The following is a 22,928-nucleotide window of genomic DNA, read 5'->3' as shown; positions in this document are numbered from 1 at the left end:
AAATGAGACACAGAGATGCCAAGCAACTTGCCCAAGTAAACACAGCTAGTAAATAACAGAAATAGTATTTCGACAGGTCTAATTACTAACCTCAATCAGTAAGTGAAATGTATTGGAATTGAGATCATTTCCTAGCCATTTCCCAGATTCTTGGAGTAGGGGAGGATCTTCACCACACTCTAATGCAGTTTTCTTTCTCCTTCTTCTTCTGTAAACCGATTGTAAGAAACACAATTTCTATCACAACTGTGCTCACACACGCACACACACACATATGCGAGACTGGAAAAAAAGGGCTTCACAAGGCAATAGGCACCCTTATAGGTGCAATATGCTTCAATTTTGTATTCAAAACAATTTCATTTTGAAGATTCTGCTTGTCCCCACTAGATTGATTTCTTGACCCACTATTGTATCCGATCTCACTGCAAACTTCAAAAACCCTGCTGTGTTTGAGAAGCCTGCTTAAAATGACACCAGTTTGCATGAGTGTTTATAAAAGGAGGCAGGCTGAGCTTGATCTTTTAATGCTCCTAATAATGATTTGTTTACTTGCACAATGTGTGTTTCCTAGGCCACACCAGCCTGAGGGGAAAACTGGGATCATAACCACGGCACATGCTGTTCCTCTCTCACTCTGCTTTCATCTGCTCTTCCAGAAGCGCCAGCAACCCCCACCCCAGGACCCCCTTCTAGTCCTGCAGGGGATGCTCAGGGAATATTGTACATTTGCTCCCAGACATTGTACCTTATCCCTCATTTTTCTTCTCTTCTGTTCTGGCTCCCTGTTGGGATCCTTTGCCAGTTCCTTTGATGTCTGCAGAGCTGTCACTGATGCTGAGCCACCAAGGCTGGGCTGCTCCTGGTGAAAAATTCGGTGACTTTGGTCTGACCCTTGGGCCTGGACGAGGATGTCATTTGTCTCATATCTCTGTAGCAGCTCCTGGTGCCACCACTGTGTGTTGCTCTTCAGCACCCACATACAGTGCAATGGTGCCCACTGGACTGGAGAGAATCCCTCCTTTGGAGCAGGGTTCCCAAAGTAGATTCATCTTACCACCCTCTAACTTACATGTGTTCAAGGGCAGTGGGCTGAAAAAAATCTTCATCCTAGATTCACAAACCTTCTTTTTCTCCAGCTCTGGCCTTGTCCTTGGGCCGAGCATGGGTGCTCCTACTTTTACCCAAAATGGTGCATTCTGTCTTTCCCAGGAGGCACCTTCACACATCCAGACTCTTGACAGGGCCATCGTCTGTCATCCTGCCAAGAAGTGCCTGCCTCCGAGAGTGAATATAGACTTCAGCTAACCTCATTTTTATTTGACAGCTCTGCTTTCCAGGTACCAGGAGTCACATGTTCAGAATTCAAGTCCTATTGCAACAGTGATGATGATGATGACGATGATGATGATAAATCTTTCCCATGTATCAGGCCACACCAGAAGCACTTTTAGATACAGTATCTCATTTAATTCTCTCAACAGCTCTATGTGATACATACTATTATTATTTTCATTTTACAAAGGAGAAGATTGTGGCTCAGGAAGGCTAAATCGGCCCAAGGTCACAGGGCTGGCAAAGTGCAGAGCCAGTCCCAGGCACTGCTCAGCTGCCCCTGCACAGTTGGGACCATGGGGTGTCCAGCCTGCCTCAGCTGGGCCTCCCAGCTGCCCTGGGCCTCCTTCCAACTCTGCCTACTTCCTATCTAGGCCCCTGTCCCAAGGGCCCCCACTGTGGTCCACAGGTAGGTGTTACACCTTATCTAAATGCCTCCGAGGTGGTGGCAAGCCCTAAGCTTCCACCTCCTGCTTCCCACGGCCCCTCTGCTCCCTGGGGGCCTCTCAAGACTTCAACTTAGTGACCTGTCCTCATCTCCCCAGGCCCTCCTCAGATCCAATTCTGCCAGGGGCCAGGAAGTGGTTTCTCCTCCCAGAAAGGCTGTCGGCATTCTGCATTATATGGTTAAAATTGTGCCCGATCTTAGTGGGTGTTTTAAATGAATAAAGAATTCAAGTCTGGGCTGTAAATGCCATAGAAAAAGAAAAAGTTACTGTCTTTTCAGAATGCCCATTGTAATTTGTCCTTAGAGTTCCCCGTCCCCTCCCCAATGGTCCTTTTTCCACTTGAACTGACAAACTGAACTGCCAGATAAATACAGCTGTAAAGTGAATAGCGTGGATGTGATTTCTTTCCCTCATTCATTTGCCCTCCCGCCTTTACCGAGTCAAAACCAAAAGACTGCTTCGCCCTTTCTCGGACTGTGTCTACATCGCACAAAGCCAAGGGCCGGTCAAGCAAGCTTGATAATTTGATACATTTGAAAGTGAAACGTTGGGAGTGAATTATCCTGACTACACCGATCACATTTCAACCAAGTACCTGCCATTGTGTCCTTTCAGGCAGGGAGGTGGCTCTGCCACTTACCATTTGTGTGACCTCTCAGTACCTCAGTTTCTCCATCTGTACTATGCAGAGATTGGATCCAAGATCTCTGAGTTCCCTGAATGTTCTCAGGGTTTTTATTTTGTGGTTATAAAATGCATCATTTACAAGTCAGATCATTTAGGGGTGACTTTGAATAAAAACAACCCTCCTTAAACTTTTTACCACATAATTATTTTGTGGAACAAGTTTCCACTGTGCACTTGAAGTAGGATCCAATTTATAGAAATCTGACTTGCAGCCAGCTTTTAAGTGACACTTTTACTGTTTAAAGTGAAGCTTGCCCATAGGTCGCAGTTTCTAAAAATGCCATCGTATACTCCCTCCCCTACAGAGTCCTTGACAGTGAAGCATTAATAGAATACATTCTAAAATCATTACTTCTTTTGGACTGAGAGGGTTTTTTTTTCCTTTCCTGTAAAAAAACAACATACAGTATTTACAAACCCTCAAAAACTGGCTTAGTGATAGTAACATGCTGGTCCTTTTGAAACACAAACCAGATAATATCATTCCTCTGCCTGACTCTGCAGAGGTGTCCGTTGCTGTCCTTTGCATATGCTATTCCCTCCACCGGGAATGCTCTCACCAACCCCCTCTTTCACTCCTTACCTCAGAACTCAGCTCAATCACTGCTTCTTCAGGGAATTGTCCCCTGACTTCCCTGACTAGGTCAGACCCCTTTGTTGTAACTCGGAGGTGCAATTTGAGGCTTATTTGAATGAGCATGTGATTAGCGTGAATGGACCGTCCATCCACTGCACTGTTGCTTGTGTAGGCGTACTGTTGCCCACAGCGTGCACAACGCTCTACAGGCACCAGGTCCACAGCAGTTTCTCTACCTTCATGGAGCTCTCAGTCTTCTGGGCTAAACAGACAGTAGTTGAATCCAAGAATGCTCATGAGCACCACTGCAGGCCCCTCCCCAACCACAGAGCTTACAGAGACTTGAACGAGTGATTGGCGTTAGCACGGGGCCAGCCACGAGAGAGGGTAGAGTGGCAATGCAGCAAGCTCCAGTGCAGGATGAGGTTATATGTCACAGTCATGCATTTGCTCAAACCACCCTTCCAATACTTTTGGTCTAAGAAGCTGGAGGAGAAAGGACTCCTCCATGGACTGACACCCCAGGCTGGCCGTGCCCTCTTGGAGGACGGCCGCCTTCAGCATGGTGAGAGGACCAAGGGTCTGTTTTCCTCCTCTTCCACCATCCTAAGAGTCTTCCCCTCTCTTGGACTAGACTACCCCCCCTCAAGGCCAGTGCCTCTTCATTTTTGCTTCTTTAAGTGAATTTCCTTTTCCAAAGAGCCATCCTGTATCCAATCAAGTACCCCAGTAACAGCCCAATCATTTTCATTTAATTTTCATTATAATCACAGAATGTCTATACCATCATCCCCATTTTACAGACAGGGGAGTAGATTCAGCCACTCCCCTGTCCATAAAATCGGCTAGTTCACCGCAGAGGTGGGATCTCAAAGGCAGGTCTCCAGTTCTTACTCCCGCAGTTTCCCCCACCGTGTCATAGCCTCGGGGGCTGAGCCAGGCCTTTTCCAAAGCCCCAGGAAGCCAGAGTTGGCTGCCTCCTGCTGGCGGGGAGTTCCTTCCAAGCTTCTGGTGCTACTGCCAACGAGGGAGGGCGGGAGCAGCGAGGAGGGCGGGAGGGGCCACGCTTCTGTTTCCCTCCCTTACCATGCGAGGAGGGTACGGATTAAACGGGAGGGCGGGGGTACGAATATCAATAATTCATGACAGTTAATAAGTGTCAGAAAAGTGTTTACTCACATTCATCCCCTGAAAGTCACATTCTCCATGTGTTCATATTTGTCTTTCAAGGATGGCATCAGTCAGGTGGACTTGGCAAGAAACAGCAAGGTATCAGCCGAATGCTGCGGAGAGAGTTTCATTTAACTTCATTTTTCCAGCCAGGGCTGGCTCCAAAGCTAGTTTTTCTTACTAGGTTGTTTGCTACATGAAAAGCAAATTCCCAGAGGTTTCTGAGATTTGCCGACATCCTATGCAAGATGACTGCTCCCACCCGCCCGCCCACCCACCCACTAATAAGACATAATGCCGTCCTATTTTTGGTAACAATTAAAGGGCCTCCCGGTGAAAGCAGAAAGCTGTTTATTTTCTGTTACATCACTTCACTTTGCCTTCGAAGGCTGGTCTGTGCTCAGTGTTTTCGTGGTGATGCAAGTCGGCTCTGTCCTCCAGCAGTTGGATCCCTCCCATCGCACAGCACCTCACAGGTCTCTTCCCCCGAGCCGTGCATTGCTGGAGCGAGGAGCAGCTCACGCACGAATCAGCTGCAGGTCCCTGTTTTGAAAAGCAGAGATACAGAGGCAGAGGAAAAGGGTGGACTCCTATGTGACCTGTGCTCAGAGCAAGACAATCACCATCTGAATTCCAGAAGCCCTGTTCATGGTTGGGGATATTTTTTCGCCTGCATGGAATCAGAACGGAGCAAAAGGATGGGAAATGCCTGCATTCCCCTGAAAAGAATTGCTTATTTCCTATGTCTCTTATCTGCGCTTTTGCTGACTGAGGGGAAGAAACCAGCGAAGCCAAAATGCCCTGCCGTGTGTACTTGTACCAAAGATAATGCTTTATGTGAGAATGCCAGATCCATTCCACGCACCGTTCCTCCTGATGTTATCTCATTGTAAGGCCCGTAAGCATTTTGATATCTAATTTACGATTTAAAAATTCCAGCCGGTGTATTTGGGGCTTTGTATGTGTTCGTAGAAGGGCATGGAGAGAGGGAGATTTCTCTTGCATGCTTGGCCATTTGACAGTGCTAACATTTTGCTGCATTTAGAAATTTTGGTTTTTATTAGCTGCTACTGAACATGCTTAGATAGACCCCACCCCTGAACATTATTATGAGAAACCTGTAGCAGATTCATCTCTCTTACTTCATCTGGGAAGGAACGGGTATGGTACTTCGTAAAATAGTGTCAAAATAGTGACTGTTATGCTAAACCGGATTAACATAAGGTTTGTTCTCTGTGTGTGTGTCTCTTTGTGTGTGTCTGTTTGTTTGTTTTTTGTTTTTTGTTTTCTTTCAGATCCTTTGTGAGATCTGGTTTTACTGAAATCTCAGAAGGGAGTTTTTTATTCACACCATCGCTGCAGCTCTTGTGAGAAATATTTATATCCTGACTATTTTTAATATGGCATATATTTGGATAAGCCCGCTAGTAAAATGATCTCAATATTAATTTGGTCAAATGTGATTATATTTCTGCAAAGAAAGATTATCAGTAAAGTGAGAGGTAGATGGGTTTGTTTGCGACTTCACACCAACAGTGCAGGTTGATTCTTGCAATGGTAAATTTGCTAACCTGGAATGCTGTCTACTTTAATGGCTATTTAGGAAGTTGCTGGAATGTTGCAACAATGATCCCAATTCCATTCCACTATTTTACTTTCATTTTTAACTTGGGAACTTCGGTTATTTTGCCCTGGAGTTTTTGAATTAGTCAATACAGAACCTAGCATAACATATGCGCTCAAGATGTTGTCTCCGGGAGATCTGGGGCAGGCTGCTACACTGTATGATTTACCATGTGGGGGGAAACAAAAAAAAAACCCTCGCAGTTCTTTCTAGGTAATTCCTTAAAATACCAATTCTCCAGAGATTGTTTTTTAATCTCATCTAATTTATAACTAGTCCCCTTACAAGGAGGAAAAGAAAATATTAATATAGGATAGTGCAAAGGATTACTCTTTGCTCTGTGTTTTGAGTTGGCCACAAGGGAACCACATATTCAGTCTATGCCTGAAAATATTCAAAAAAATAATATTTGACTAAGAAATTAGATCTCTTCACAGGCATAATGTAACATGTATAATTCGTTCTGATGTGTAATGTTTGGCAGTTGGAGTTCTGGTTCTTCGAGCAGTATCACGTGGGGGTCAAGAGGTCCCCCAGGACTCAGGTATCAGGCAAGAGACTTGGGGTTGTAGCCGGACTGTTCCGGGGAGAATTAGCCAATTGTGGGTCAGCTGAGTTTGGGCTCTCTTAACTGCATGATTCAGGACCCAAGCTTCTTGTTTGTTTGTTTGTTTTTTGTTTTCTTGCCTTACTTGGCCATTCTGGCCATTTGTGGTCATATATATATGTGTGTGTATACACACACACACACACACACACACACACACAGGTATAGGCAGACAGTGTGGAAGTGCAATTAGAGAGACCGGAGTTTAAATCCCACCCCGCCACTGATAGAACTTAGACATGCAGCCTTGTGCAAATGGCTAACTCTCACTGAGCCTCAGTCTCTTTATCTGTAAAATGGATGTGAGAACACATACTTCGAAGGGTTGTTATCAGAAATAAATAAAATTTAAGTAGGTAAAACACTTGGCGTGGGCTATGGCAAATGCTTACATGTTTTATAAATAGTAAGGTTTAAAAATTTTACATTAAGCTAAAAAGCTAAAAGTCACTCAATCTGTTGTTTTGTCTATATGAAATCCCTAAACTGGTTTGACTATTTCATCGAATTCACAAACTTGATCAGGTCTTTTGACATTATGTAAAGATGTTGGCTGATGTCCTTCCATTGGCTAATGTCTTCAAGTAATTAACAGTTGGCTAGGTTATTCCTAAGGGGTTTATCTGTTTGATGGCAAGCAGTGTGAGTAGAAGAAGTGTTAGGACGTCAAACAAATCCAAGAAAGATAGATTCTTTAGCCCAGAAAAGGGCAAAGTCTCTAATGCTGGGATTCTTCCAAAGGATAAGAATTTGCTGTATCTGAGAAAGTGAGAAATTGTGCTTATGCTACTCATTTGTTAAGTAAATAAATGGCTCATTTAAAAAGCATCCTTTTCATGTGCTAAGGCCCCTCCCTCCCCCAGGATAGTGAAATAAATCAGTCCTTAAAATTCAAAAAGTCTCAGTTGACATAACTACTCATATTCTGACACTAGATGGACATTAGTGTGGCACAGAAAGCCTGGAGTGATCCACCTAGTCAGTTACCACATCTCCACTTTGTTTTCGTTGGGTGGACCCCGTCACGGCAAGCACAGATGCTGGACAATGTTATAGAAATAGTTACCGGCTGCTGCAGGGTAATGTGATTACACGTATTTAGAATCACAGAGGGAAGCCAAGGGACTGGTTTTTAAATAGCCCGACCGAGTATGTGTGCCATGCCCGTGTCCCATGCTCCGAGTGCCTATGGAACATTCCAGCCTTTATTTCTAAAAGCAGTTCAGGTTTCAGAAATAACAAAAGGGCGAGTAATTCTTGCCCTGTATGTCCTTAGTTAACTCAAATTTGCTAACCTCAACATGGTAGCTTTGCGCCAGTGCTGACCTTATGCAAAATTGCCTGGGGTCAAAGTTTGTCTCTAATCTCCAGGACTATGTTCCTAAAGACTCTGCTCTCCATCCTTCCTGCCCAATGCTCCCTGCTTCCTCCTGTCCTCAGGAAAAGGTCTAATAAGCTCACGTGCACTGAGGAGGAAATAAATGCTGAGGCTCTGAATATGAATTGTGCTGCAATCGTCACAATTGTGAGAATGCGTGGGTCACAGACAGGAAGGGCTCCTCTGTGGGATAGGTCTGTCCAGTGCCCGGAATGCCCCATGGAGGCTGCAAACCCTGCACTGGAATGCCAAGACGAAGGGGCCTGGGTTGGGCCATCAGATCAGGTCTAGACCACACCAGCCACTGCTGGGGGTTTGTGATGAATTCTAGCCACATTCATGACCGTGAATTAGCAAACTGACCCATCATATCCTGTGAAGAGATAAACTTCAGAACCAGTTCTGCTCTATTTATGTAGGAAGGCAGTTGGTTTCTTGCTCTGTTGTTGGAAAAGGAAAAGAAATGTCCCATTCCCATCATCTACCCTAACAATCTGATAATCTTGTTATGGCCCCAAATGCTTTTTCAGACCTTCTGTAGAAGCTATGATGAGAAGTACTTTTTAAAATGTCAGTCTGGGGTACTGAGGAAAACAGACGCAGTCCCTCAAGTTACATGCAGGGTTTGGGAAAAGATCCTGGTAGGCCGTGGCTGGCAGTTTGTGTTGGAGAACAAGAAAAACAAAAACTCACACTCTGTGAGAAAGAATAAAATGATCCAATAAAAATCCATCAGATTAGTTGTACAAGACATTTTTTAAAAATCTCATGTATGGTTTTAAACAACAAAAACCTTCTCCAAGCAAATGCAATTTCATTCATGTTTTCCATAGGGCCAGTTTTGAAACATAACCAGTGAGAACGATTATGCATTCTAGTTTACTTTTAGTGAAAAAGAGTGGTACTTTTAGTGAATGCAATTTAGAGAAATGTGTTTTCACACATTACAGCCCTGTTCCTTCTCGACTATAGACCGAAATCCCCAATGATACGGGCTCATGACAGAAGTAAAAAATTCAAATTTAAGAGGATAGAGTGTCGCCACATTGCCATTCATTCATAACGTATTTTAATGAACTAAACTCCTGCAATTCCTAAGAGAGCTCTATTTGTAGAGAGTGATTTCCAGGGTTCATTTTAGTATCATGCTCAAATAAACAAAACACAAGAAAAAAAAAACCTATATATAAGAATTCAACATGACCAGAAAAAACTTCTTATCCCGGTGGGATTTGGTCTTGTTTGAAATACAGAAATGATCTTTCTGGGATGGGGAAGGAATAGCATTATTTATTCACAATCAACGCATAAGTACTTAGTCCATAAGAAATTAAAAACTAAAAACAAATGGAAAAGCAAATAATATGAACAAGAGAAATAATAAGTCCATCCTTACTAAGGCTTTATCATTTAGTCCTTCAAAATAGTATATGTCCAGGAAAAAATATCCATGGCCTAACAAAGCAATTGCTATTTTTTTTAAATTCCTCCTTGTATTACAAGTGTAAGACAAATTTAACCATCTTCAATGACCACTCAAGCCAGACTATCAGCTAAGAGAGCTTTTAGGAGAATTATTAGTGGTTACAGATGAGCATGTTTTAGTTTATGCCCGGCTGATACACCCAAGATAGACCAAAAAATCAGGATTTCAGCCATCCAAGCTGTTTTGTCTACAATTTGCCCAATGACCCATAGATCTGATTTTTAACTTTTTAGATAATTAATTCTTATACCTGCACAAGCTAGCACTGTACAACAAATGTTTCCTCTGAAAGCCTATTTCATCCTCTCAGTCATTCAGGCAAGAAACTTAGGAGTTACCTGCCCCTTTCTCGCTCACTGTCCTCTCCCAACAGGACAAGTCGGCTCTCAGACACATAGGAACTGCCTCCTCCTCTTTCCGGCAGTGCCATTCCCCTAATTGAGGCTGCACCTCATTCACTGTTTCACAGGCTGCTGCAGGAGCTTCCGCACCTGTCTCTGCTCCCAGTTCCCATCGACCTGTCTTTGTTAGCGTTACCTTCCTGAGACACAGCCCTCGTCACGTCCCCCTTGTGCTCTCATGGCTTCCTGGAAGCAGAGATAGTCTGAACACCTGAGTTGCTGTTAACAGCATTTGGCCCTCTCCTATTTGTGCAGAGTCATCGTTCACAACACACACAGATACTACACACACACACACACACACACAAACACGCACCCAAACAAGCTCTGTCCACACCACACCGAAGTATCTCATCCCGTGACCTCTGTCTGCTCAGATCTGTAGCCTGTGCTGATGGCCCCAGCACTGCCTGCCATTTATTAGAGATGTCTGCGCCTGCATCTACCTTGTGCGTCTCACGGAGAACCATCAATAACCGGTCCTAGGGACAAGCCTAGGCATCATAAACCCAGACATTGCTTCCTATAGATTTGTTGAATCCAATTCATATTTCTATAGATTTCATACTGAGGACTCCTGTTTTTACTATCAGTAGATGTTCCTGGTCATGTTCACACCCTTTCTTATGGTCACTCCACCCTGTCTGATTTCAGCTGGGCTAATGGTCTGGGGGTCTGGAAAGTGAGCCGAACCAAAAACTGTGAAGAGAGATGAAGTTAGGACTTCAAACTTCCTCAACAGAGATTTCCAGCTACCAGGATTTCAAAGGCAAAGTGCCTAAGCCATTCCTCAGACCCACTGTTGAATCTCTTTTGTCCCACCCTGACTTTGAATTTAGCCTCCTAGCTTCTTAGTTTGACTGCAGAGGCTGACTAGTCTCTCTCCTGTAAAGCAGCGGTCCCCAACCTTTTTTGGCATTAGGGACCGGTTTCATGGAAGACAATCTTTCCACACACCGGAGACGGTTTGGGGATGATTCAAGTGCATTATATTTATTGTGCACTTTATTTCTATTATTATTACATTGTAATATGTAATGAAATAATTATACAACTCACTATAACGCAGAATCAGTGAGAGCCCTGAGCTTGTTTCCCTGCAACTAATGCTGCGGCTGATCTGACAGGAGGTGGAGCTCAGGTGGTGATGCGAGTGATGGGGAGCGACTGTCAGTACAGGGGAAGCTTCGCTGGCTCACCCGCGCTTACCTCCTGCTGTACCGCCTGGTTCCTAACAGGCCATGGACCAGTACTGGTCCACAGCCCAGGGGTCGGGGACCACAACTGTAAAGGGCAAAATTCCCTTTTCTCCAGTCTAAACAGGACATCCAAAGGGAAATGTTAGTTAAGCATTAATTAAGATGGAAAAAAATTCATTAACACAAAGATAATTTCCTTTTTGACTTATTTAAATACCTACTTAGCTAAAACAGGTGTTTATTTATTGTACGGTTGCAACCAGTAACAAAATGAAAACAAAAGCTTCCCATTTTAGCAAACACATTTTGGGGCTCCACTGAGCAGTAGGTACAAGATCAGGCTTTGTGACGGACACCAAGATGAGTGACAGTATAAGACAGCCCCAAGCTGGCAGTGATTTCTGAAAAGGTAAATTATATTTTGTCTGTATTTGAATGTATTGTAAGGTGGTCTTGATAAGCTTCCTCATTTTGTTCAGAGTGATATTCAGTTGATTGGTGGGAATGGTGATACTTGCTGGCTGTTGATCGTATGGCTAATATGAGCTACAAAATGTTTTCAGGAGCTTTACAACATCAGCTGTGATATCAGAATGGTGGACCCTAGGGAGGTGGCAATGTGGCAAAGAACACAGACTTTGTGGTCAGATAGCCATGGGTTCGAATCCCCACTCTGCTGCTTACTGGTTGTGTGATTGGGGCAAGCTCAATCAAGCCTTGATACCTATAATGGGAAATAACCATAGTACCTATTGCACAGGGTTAAGGATTAAGTAGAACAATGCAGGCAAAAATGCTTGGCACAGTTCCTGTAACTCAATAAGCATTAGCTTTTATTATAGTATTTGAAAATCACTTTAATTTGAACGGCCGTAACATCAGATTAGTGTCTGAATGTGTAATCTGGATTTGCCAATAATCCCAGTTTTAAAATTTTGTGGTTCTACACACAGGTCTCCATCAGAACCTGTTAAGAAATCCTTCCTTTAAATACTTATTACAGGAAACGTGAACTATTTATTTTAAAAAAAAAATGGTAACCCTCTCACTTCTTCACTAGTAAAATAACTGGCACCATGTTTTATAAAACATGTCAGATTTTGTTTAATATAATTGACTCTGGCAGTCTTCAGATGAGTGGTTCTGTGGTAGGATGGAAAGAGGCCTGAACCAGAAGTCAGGAGACATGGGTTTGAAATTCAGTTTGGCCACTAATGGGCTGCGTAATCCTGGGTGGGTCACAAATATCATGGGGCCTCAGCTTTTACTGCATAAAATACCAGGGGTAGGTTAAACTGTGGTTCTCAACTCAAATGCTAATGGGGCTTCAAGTGGTAAGGTAAATGCAGGAAGCAGCTGGGTATAAGACAACAGGGAGTGTTGGTGACTGGGGTAAACCAGAGAAGACATGTCTTACCTAAAAATGATGTTCTCCGCTCTGATTATTATTGACGGGAATGTGGTACACGGACATGGGGCCATATCTCAACTTCCAGTGAAGGTAGAAATCTGGAAGTAGAGTTTTAAGTAGGATAAAGATCAAACAAAACATAAGTTGGCATTTTAAGACCCTCATTCAATTACATCTAAGGTCTATTTCTGTCTTCAAACTCTATTGTGTTATATTCCATTCTATAAACAGAGCTACTTTAATATAATAGAGGAAATGGCCTTGTTAAAGAAATGGACAAAAATTATTGAATCAAGTCTAGCAAATCAGTAAATTAGATTGTTAATTGAAAGAACTTCATAATATGGAATTGGTTGTTATAAGGTTATTATTAAAATAATGTAGTTCCCAATCTCCCAAACAGATCCAAAGGGACCGAACCAGGCCCTCCCCATGGTGGTTGAGGATAAAACAGTATCCCTCCTATGAAGCAAGGATTAGAAAGGAATTGTTGGACCCATTTACATAGCAAGATGGCAACTGTTTGCCGGTATTAAAAAGCAATGAATCTTTTTAAAAATATGGACTAGAATGTATGCATACAAATAACTCCTGACTTACAGAGAATTTTTCATGGACTGCCATAGATTCTTCCCAACTGTGCTTCCATGTCTAAAGATTTTTGGACCCTTCTTTGAGAATTGTCTTCACTGCCAGTCTACAAACCATTCAATAAAACCAGGCAAAGTTTTGTTAGGATCATTGGTCATTTTGTATTGCCTGGTGCTAAGCACTTTTATATCTTATTTTTTATTTCATTGTCACAATAACTTTTTGAGGTCGGTGTGGTTATCTCCATTTTACAGACAAAGCACTGAGTCCGAGAGAAATCAGATAACCCCCTCAATGAAGTAGCAGAGGTGGGTTTACACCCATGTCCTCACTTTTAAACACTTCTGTTTACTTCCTCCTGAGCAAGAATCACTGGCTTGACTTTGCATAGTTTTGTTCCCAAAATCAAATCCCCTCTCAAAGGGTCGACCTTTGCCATTAACGAGGGTATTCAGGAGACTGTGCCCTGATTCCTGGGGACAATAACTGAAAGGAGTTTCAAAAGCCCTTTGAACGAGTTGCTGGCAAGAGCATCTAGTTTCCCTAGGTTTCAGCTCTCATTTGTATGTGTAAGCTCTGGTCTCCTTGCTTAAAAGAGACAGAGACAGAGAAAGAAAAGAAAAAGACCTTATTTACTTCAAAGTTACACCTTAGACAACTCTTTTCTAAACTTACGTCCTGTGGAACAGTTGTCCGGGAAGAAAAGAGTTTGGCACTCAAATAAATTTGGGAAACTGCCTGTTCTATCCCTGCTTGGCTATTCGCGAAGCACCTTGGCATAGAAAAATCTCTGGAATTACTTAAAGTTGTTTCATTTTTCTTAACATCCTGTACAATATTGCTTTCATGGAACACACAGTACTTTGGATATGTATGCATTGATACTCATTTTATTTATTATATTAGCTTAATTATTTATACCTCACCTTGTTCTAAAGAGGCTGGATAGCAAAGCATGGGTGGGCGGAAAGAATCCCATCCTCAGGGATACATTAAACCATCTGTCTCCACGTAAGGAGCAACTTGAGACCATTTGTTAGTGTGGATTCATTGATGCCACCTCTGGGAGTCAGTCCTGCCCACCAAGCTGTCCACCTGGTCAAGCAGCTTAGCACACACCTTTTCTTTAGGGACCTTCCAGTAGATGCTCCATCTTTTGGAGGAAGTAGATGGTCGCTTGCAGCTCATTCAAAAGGAAAAAGGCTCCTGAGCTTAAATGTATATGACTGTTTTTACTTGGAGTGGGTTCCCTCCCAGCTATGTCCTAAATGGCTAAACCAGCATTTCCCTGGGTTATGTTCATTTTGTGGAAAGCTCAATGGTAAAAGCGTCCCATTATCAATAAGTTTGGGGAACTGTATACTTAATTCCCTTTTGAAGAGTTTCAATTTACTTAAGGATAAAAAAGACTTGAAGACTGGGCGCGGTGGCTCACACCTGTAATCCTAGCACTCTGGGAGGCTGAAGTGGGAGCATCACTTGAGGTCAGGAGTTCAAGCCCAGCCTGAGCAAGAGCAAGACCCCATCTCTCCAAAAAATAGAAAAATTAGCTGGGCGTGGTGGCGTGAACCTGTAGTCCCAGCTACTTGAGAGGCTGAGGCAGAAGGATCGCTTGAGCCCAGGAGTTTTAAGGTTGAAGCCATCTATGATGACGCCACTGCACTCTAGCCAGGGTGCCAGAGTGAGACTCAGTCTCAAAAAAGAAAAAAAAAATAAAAAACCAAAAAACCAAAAAAACCTTGAATAGTTAAGAACCTTGATTAATTTCTTTAATACGCTTTTCCTAAACTTATCTGCCATTTTTTGTGCATGTGAACCTCTCAACCCCTTGAAGGTCTTATATTCCAGGGAATATGCTCTGGGAAATACAGTTGACCCTTGAACAATGTGAGGGCTGGGGTGCCAATCCCTTGTGCAGTTGAAAATCTACCTAAAACTTTTGACTCCCCCCAAAACATAACTACGAATAGCCCACTGTTGACTGGAAGCCTTACTGATAACAAACAGTCGATTATCACATATTTTGTATGTTATATGTAGTACATACTGTATTCTTACAATTAAGTAAGCTAGGGAAAGGAACATGTTATTAAGAAAATCATAAAGGAGAGAAAATATATTTACTAGTCATTAAGTGGAAGTGGATCATCATAAAAGTCTTTATCCTTGTCCTCTTCACACTGAGCAGCCTGAGGAGGAGGAGGAAGAGGGGGTGTTGGTCTTGCTGTCTCCAGGGTGGCAGAGGTGGAAGAAAATTCATGTATAAGTGGACCCACATGGTTCAAACACATGTTGTTCAAGGGTCAACTGTACTGGGAAAGGCTGTTCTAGGTTTGCAGCAGATACTGGGACAAGCTGGTGGGGACAGAAAGAGGAAGCTGGCTTCCACGTGGCATTTACCAGTCAGTGGCTCAGGTCAAGGGAGGGGACTAGGAGGAAGGGGGAGACGATACCTGAGCCTGGAATCCCAGCTCTACCACTTACTTACAAGCTTCAAATCACTTTACCTCTTTCACCTCGGTTTTCTGTATGGTTTAAGTGGAGAATATAAAATCTTCATGTTAGTGTTAATTTGAGAATTAAAATGAGATATCAAGCTGCTAAAGATGAGGTCTGGCACTGAAGAGGCTTTAGATAAAATTTAAGTTACCTGTCTTTGGTGTTCCAGGACCAGGGAGATAGAAGGTGAAATCATAAAAGCATTGGGGGGGGGGAGGGAACGGGCTGCTGACTAGTTATGACGACACCTAGAAAGGAAGAGTTTGTCCTGGGGTGAGAGGTAATGGACTATAAAACCAAGGAGTGAGTGTATGCACGAATCTTTGCTAGTGCGCATGCCAAGGGCATCCCTGCAAGTATAAAACCCACATTCTAATCCTGGCCCTGCCACTGACAAAAGATGTGACCTTGGTCAAATCACTTAACCTGTGCCAGCCTCAGTTTCCTCATCTGTAAAAAGAGGAATCAGATGACATATCTCTCTGGAGTCACTTCCACCTCTTTGATTCATTTGGACCTAAATTACAGTTATTTCTAATCAATCCAGATTGAAGAGGCGGTAGTCTACTTAAGGATCAGCTAAATTACATTGAAAATGTTTTTCCAGTTTGAGAGCCAAAAAGAACTGTCAATGTACTTGTGTGATGCTTCCCACTTTAATGCTTTCCTATCTTAAGAGCATATTTTAAAATATTCAAATGTAAATTATTCACGTGGTACGTGCACTTAGAATGTGTGCATTTAACTAAAGTGAATCATCAGCCTATTATTAATTATCATTCAACCAGCCCTATTCTTTTGGATAAAGGAGAATATTAGAATAGTAACAACCAGAGGGTCTGAATCATTTAAGCAAAGCCAGCTCTAAAGTTGGCAAGCCCTTCCAGCCATGCCCCCAGGTCTTCCAACAGCTGTGACCTGTGCATCTTGCACTCTCTCATTTACGTATACATGTACATATACATATACACATACCTATACATATACATGTACATACACATACACACAGACCTGTATGTACTTGGGAGTGTGCACATTCCTGTTTGTACACACTGTCGACGGCTGCTTAATACCCTGGACAATGCCCATCAAAATCTTCTTAGGCAGGTGACAACCTCACTGGACTTGAGTTTCCTTAGCAGTAAAACTAGAGTCCTTTGCTAGATCTATGGACTCTTGCAGCTCTTATGTTTTAGGTCTTTGGACTTTGCTTAGATATTCTTTGGTGAAAGCATTGAAGACATGTTCTTATACATTAACTCATGTAATTCTTAGAATCATCCAAGAAGTCTTTTTGTTATAACCAACCCTGTTTTAACAGATGATGAAACAAATTCATCTACTTAATGTGTTAACGCCCAATAATAGGCGGCAGCTACAAGCTTAGAAGCCTGATTCTCCATTCTGTATCCTATCAATGCAGTCTCCAAGTGGCAACCAGGTGCTGGCTGCTCCCTCTTCTCTCCTTCATCCAGAATAGTCTTCACAGAGGGGAGAATTGTGTGGGACAGTCCCCTGGATCATCTACCCTCCACAGCCAGGAGAACCTGCCTGCTCTAGGCTAGTAGATGGGAGGCAGGACACTCACAGGCCAATGACAACGTGGATGGCAGTCAAGGTGTTACAGGTGACTGGAGAGAGTCTGAAGAAGTGTCATTAGAGCCAGGGTGCCTGGTGCGGGACCAGATGAGCAGTCTGGTTTTAGACAATGGGCGATTTTCTCAGCAAGCGCTGCCCTCCTCCCCACCATTCTGTCATTTGCAGACCGGCCTCCCCGCCCCCACGCCTCATACCTACTCTTCCATGGACGAAGCCTTCAGTGCTCCAAGCATAGACTCGTACATCTTTAGAGCTGAAAGGGGCCTCACAGTTACCTGGTCTAGCCCCTCATGTTACAACATAGAGGGGAGAAGTGTGGTGTGCTCAAGGGCACACAGAACTTACAGCCACGTGGGAATTAGAACCTAGGCTGTCCTGATTCACTCTTCAGTGTGCTCCTTCCTCGGCCCTAGAAGAGGCGAGTAGCCAGGACAGGAACCGGCTTCCATGGCCCGGCCCGTCAGACTCGCACCGACACACTGGCCCGCCCAGAGCTTTCACTCTTAGGGACCCACCTCTGACCTCTCCGCTGCACTTGGGGCAGCCCTAGCCTTGGGCCCCTGTAGCTAGATCTTCATTCTCAGACCCTCCGCTCCTTCGCTCACTTCTCTGTTGCTGGCCCTAGGCTCCCTCCGAACGCTGAGCTCCATGCTAATCCCGTGGCCCGTTTTCCTGCTCCTTTTGAAGTGAATCCTGCTGGTTCTAGCTTTCAGTCTGACGAGGAAACCCCTAACAATCTTATGGCCTTGGTGCTAAAGTGTTGCTGCTTATGACGAGATGGGACCTGCACTCACAGGCAGCTGGATCAAAGAGCTGGAGCTTGGGCCTATCTTACAGGTCACATCCTCTGATCCCAATGCAATAATTAGTAATAAAATTGTGAGAGTTTTTTTTTTAAAAAAACCTATCATCAGGGAATCTTAAGATTAATCTAAATTCGTGTTGAAATCAAATATGCAGTTTTAAAAGATGATTACAGATCAAAACTTACTGGATGCTTTACACTAGGTAAAGTTATTTTTTCTGAATACTTTCATTTTTAATCAGAAAGAATAAAAATATATGATGGAGAATGAAACTCAATAAATGTCCTAAGGAAATCAGGAGAAAATAAACAATAATGATAAAAAGATCAAATAAAAAATTAGGAAGTGGTGGGAATAATAAATCCCAGATTTGATCCTTGGAAAAAGGCAATAAAATAGCAGACATTTGAAGGATGCAACACTCACAAGAAGGGAAGACATTAATCATTCAAAAAAAAGCTTTGAGTAAATTTGGGTAAATATTTATGAAAGAATCAAGGCAGTGTCTTTCCTCATATCACACATAAAAGTCCCAAATGGATTTAAGAGTTATATGTAAAAAAAAAATTAAAAAGGGAGGGATATAAGTAATATTTCATTGGTATCAAGGTAGGAAAGAACTTTTCAAGAATAACAGCAAAGAAAGAATACATAATAGAAGTTAATATATTTTTTAAATAAAATCGTAAACTTCCGTATGTTAAAAATCATGAATATAAAAACAAATCATAATCAGTAGGGAAAAACTCTTAGGATCAAATAAGATAGGAAAAGAATAAGTAATATCCTTAATAAATAAAAAGTACTTAGAAACCAACAAAATGGTCAAAACATGATTTCATAGAAAAAGGAACAAAAATGATAAAGTAAATGTTGGTGAAGATATGGTCAGATAGGCATTTCCATACTCAGAGTTGGACATGTAATTTGGTACAAGTTAGCAATAAAGAACTAGATATCTTAAAACTGTCTATAATCAGCCAGGTATAGTGGCTTGTACCTATAATCCCAGAACTTTGGGAGGCCAAGGCAGGAGGATTGCTTGAGGCCAGGAGTTTGAGACCAGCCTGGGCAACACACCAAGGCCAGTCTCTACAAAAAATTAAAAAATTAGCTGGGCAGGCACCTGTAGTCCCAGCTACCCTGGAGGCTGAGGTGGGGGTATTGCTTGAGCCCAGGAGTTCAAGGTTGCAGTGGGCTATGATCTCAGCCACTGCACTCCAGCCTGGGTTACAGAGTGAGACGATGTCTCTTAAAAAATAATAATAAATAAAACTATCTACAATCCAAAAATGCTACTTTAAAAAATCTATCCTAAGGAAATAGAGATAGGAAAATATTTATATATGAATATGGTTAGACTAGTGTTTATAATAGTAACACTTGGAATCAACAATAAAAACTTAAATCATAATATATCTATAATAAAAAACTAACTTACTGTTAAAACTACATTTTTGAAAACTTAATTGTCATGTGAAATTGTTCACAATAAAATAAGCCAATGAAAAGGACACAAAACAATATAAAAATTATCTCAATTTTATAAACATCCATGTGTATATATCACATATGCATTATGTATATGAGTAACAGTGTCTTTGGGTAGTATGAGTATGGTGCCCTTTATTTTATCCAAGCTTTTCTGTGTTTTCTAGAATTTCTACAGTGAGCATATATTACTCGTAAACAGAATACACCAAACTGCACTCAAAATTTTAAAACTTTTTACTTGGAAAAAAACCCAGATTGATCTGACCTTGATGTGACTTTGAGAATACTTACATTGACTCATTCATTCCTTTAAGAAAGGGATTATTATTAGTTACATTTCTTAAATCTGTGTGAGCTGAGTGGTATTATTATGGCTATTAACCAAAATGTGGATATTTTGTCATTATGTGACCTAGGACCTAGCTGAAAGGCCACCTGATGTGTGAAAAGGGTAGTAGACCAGGGATCTTGGGGTTCGTGATCTTGAGCAAAGCCTTCAGTAGCCCTCTGGGCCTCAGTTTCCTCCCCTGTCAAACGGATAATTAACATCTACTCTACCACTTTCATAGAGTTGTTCCAGAGACCAAATAAGATGATCCAGGCAGGAGTTTATGAAATGTAGGCTACTATGAAGGCGGTGATCATTATTTAAAGAATGAGCTAGTGGCTGCCTGGAATTGACAGTTGCTATATATGGTCTTTCTAAATCTCCCTCCTGGTAAGGAAATATACACTCCCTTGGCTGAAGAAGAAAAAAAAAATCCTCCCCACTCCTCCCACAGCCCCTTTTCTTACTGAATTCCTAAGTGCACAGCCCTGGGGGCAAGGGTACAGACAGCTCAGCCACATCCCCGTGTCCACCTCCACCAGAATTCTAGGGGAAAATGCCTGGATTCTTCCCTCCCTAAGAAAAGAGGAGAGACCTCAAGTGTTCCCACGGGACCAGGGCCGAGGGCAAATTCTACACCACCTCTGCACAAGCCCACGGGGCGGCTGCTTGGCAAACTTGGGAAGTCCAGATCTCTGGCTCAAGGTTGTTTAGATGGGACATTGGTCCCCACAAACCCCTCCATGATGCTGCTGTTGTCAGGATGCTTGTCACTTCCCACTCATATTATTGCAGACCCTCACTACATGTAGTTATGGGGACAGGAAAACCCACAGCTCCTCCATGTCCTGCAGCCACTGCTCCAGTCAGACTAGCTGCAAGGACAGAGGCCCCTCGGTCACCACAGGGAAAGGGGTGGGTGTTTTGACTGACCCAGAAAGCTTAGCATGTGCAGCTCTGGCTGCATAGAAGAGTTACTCGGGGAACTTTTAAATTTCCCAGGTGACACCTCAGGTGTAGAATTTAGCCATAATCTCTGAGGGTGGGAACCAGGTATCAGCTCCCTAGGTGACTCTGAGTGCAACCAAGATTGAGAAGCACGGGCCCAAACTCTAACACAGATCTAGGCGTCTCCCCTGAGCCAGCCTCAAACCACTTCCCTTGGTTGGATCTCCTCCACATTCCGCATCCTCCTGAGTATTCCTTGCATACATGTTTGTCTGCCATGGACCCAACTCACCCCAAGGCCTCCTTTTCCCTTCAACTCCTCTGCTGGCAGGTTCCATCTCCCAGTTTGCCAATTCCAAATCCCCAAGAAGGGTCTCACCTTAGCTCAACTCACTTTTTTGAACCAACTTGGGCCGTGGGCTGCTACCTGACCTAGAGATTGGCTGCTCTGGGGGAGGAACCGAGTCTTTCTTGCCCTAATAATTAGTGGAAAGGGACAAAGGTTGTGTAGGAGAAAACGTGACTGTTTTCTACCCAGGTCTGTTGTGTGTCAAGATGGTGTGGGGTGGGCACAGTTGCCCTTAACAAGGACTGTGAGATACATTAACGTATCTGGTTCAATAACAAATCATAATATTGAAATCAAACATATTTAGAGGAATTCATAAAAAATTACGGGTCAGAGTTTCACCCTCCTTATAGAACATAATATAAGAGTCTTTTTTAAGTATACATAGGGTAAGAAAATGGATAGCCCATATACATTTAGAAAGTATGTATAATTTTACACATCCTTTTCCATAGAAACTACAATTGAATTTAGCATTGAGAGATTATGGTATTCATTATGATCTTAGCCCGAGGGTTTTTTTTAGCTTTTGTAAGAAACTTTTAAATTGAAGTATAATATACATAAATGAAAGTGTAATGTAAGTGTAAATCTCAATGACTTTTTACGAAGTGAACACCTTTGTGACCAGCTCCCAGGTCAAGAAGCCAAACATTGTCATTACCCCAAAGACACCCTTGTGCTCTCTTCCAATTCCTACTTGCCCCCAAGAGCAACCACTATCCTGACTTCTACCAGCATAGATTAGTTTTTGTACTTTATGTAAGTGCAGTAATATAGGGTGTACTTTACTGTATTCTCGCCTCTTCCCCTTGAATATTCATCCATCTTTTTGCACGCAGTTGTAGTTCTAGCCAAAGGTTTTAGTCCTTGAAATCTAGTTCAACCAACATTATTCAGCCAGGAACTGTGCTCAGGGCTGGAGACACAAAAACAAATAACGATAAGTCCCTGCTGTAAGAAACATGCAATCCAATAATCTAGCAATGCTCAGAATTTAATGTAAAGTGAATTCTTCTTTGTTCAACAAATATTTATTCAGTGTCCACTATGGATCAGGCACTATCACAGGTGCTAGGGATAAACAATGAACAAGCAGACAAAAAATCTAGCAGAAATCTTCTCTTTCCGTGACAAGCATGGGCAAGTTCTGCCCACTAATATCCATTTCCCACTGTCTTGCATCTCATTTAACATAAGGGGAACTTTCTTTTCTCGACTTGAAGTATGTCATTATGAAGTCACTGGTCCAACCATGGGACAGTTTGCAGACCAGTGAGTGTGGGAGGTATTTCTCTGTGCCTATTTCTGCATGATTCCATTCTCTCCGCCCCTGATGCTGCCTATGTAGAATGAAATGAAAATCTGGAGACTTTGGATGTTAGCTTACCTTGGAGTCAAGTTGAACAATCTTCTTGTTTTCCAGAAACACGAAATGAAAAGAGGCAATTGCTAAAGTTGTGATGGAAATCATACACCTTTGCATTTGTTTCAATAATGGTGGAACTCTAACATGTATCACTATTCATTAGTGTTGGATTTTCAGAACCTAGTGAATTATTTGAGTATAAAACCATGACGTTAGAGGCAGGAGGGATTAGAAAGGGAATCCAACACCACTCCAGAGTTGATAGTTTAGGAAGAGATGCAAGAGATCGTCTTAGATCAGTTTGGTTTATTCCCACATTTTTATGGTCATTTTCAAGCATGTATAAAAGTAGAGAAAATAGTAAACTCACTCCCATGTACCCATCTTTAAAAATTATCAACTCATGCCAATTCATCTCTAAGCCCTTGCTGTCCCCCTCCCTTGATTATTTGAAGCAATCCCAGATGTCAAATAAATTGCTCATAAATGTTTAGAAAACGAGATCTCCTAGTTTTAATCCCCTTAGTGAACAGGTTCAGAGGTGAAGTTGCTAAGCTTGTTAGTGGCCATTACAAAAATAATGACCATTATAAAAATAATAAAAATAATTTAGAACTTTTT

General features: G+C 42.4%; 1 protein-coding gene and 1 long non-coding RNA gene across 4 annotated transcripts in view; one reads left to right on the top strand and one right to left on the bottom strand.

The window, feature by feature from the left end:
- Nucleotides 1-41: 41 nt before the first annotated feature.
- LOC123649632 overlaps nucleotides 42-22,928 on the bottom strand; it is a 42,030-nt gene continuing 19,143 nt past the window's right edge. Inside the window, exons 3-5 of one of the 3 annotated variants that reach the window (XR_006739091.1) lie at nucleotides 4,594-4,761; nucleotides 4,228-4,331; nucleotides 42-208 (exon numbers count right to left, since the gene is read on the bottom strand). This is a non-coding gene — a long non-coding RNA (uncharacterized LOC123649632). Of the gene's footprint in view, nucleotides 209-4,227; nucleotides 4,332-4,593; nucleotides 4,762-20,349; nucleotides 21,858-21,900; nucleotides 22,282-22,928 lie in introns of those variants that run through there. The other 2 variants (XR_006739093.1, XR_006739092.1) reach the window with 2 other exon arrangements.
- Nucleotides 4,538-22,928, top strand: part of LGI1 (leucine rich glioma inactivated 1) — a 36,557-nt gene continuing 18,166 nt past the window's right edge. Inside the window, exons 1-2 of the mRNA XM_045567783.1 lie at nucleotides 4,538-5,107; nucleotides 5,514-5,585. Of these exons, the coding sequence (XP_045423739.1) occupies nucleotides 4,893-5,107; nucleotides 5,514-5,585 (287 nt within the window). The 5' untranslated portion in view covers nucleotides 4,538-4,892. The remainder of the gene's footprint in view (nucleotides 5,108-5,513; nucleotides 5,586-22,928) is intronic.

Source organism: Lemur catta, chromosome 14 (genome assembly GCF_020740605.2).
Source record: "Lemur catta isolate mLemCat1 chromosome 14, mLemCat1.pri, whole genome shotgun sequence".
Taxonomy (NCBI): Eukaryota; Metazoa; Chordata; class Mammalia; order Primates; family Lemuridae; genus Lemur; species Lemur catta.
This window is presented reverse-complemented; position numbering and strand designations above follow the sequence as displayed.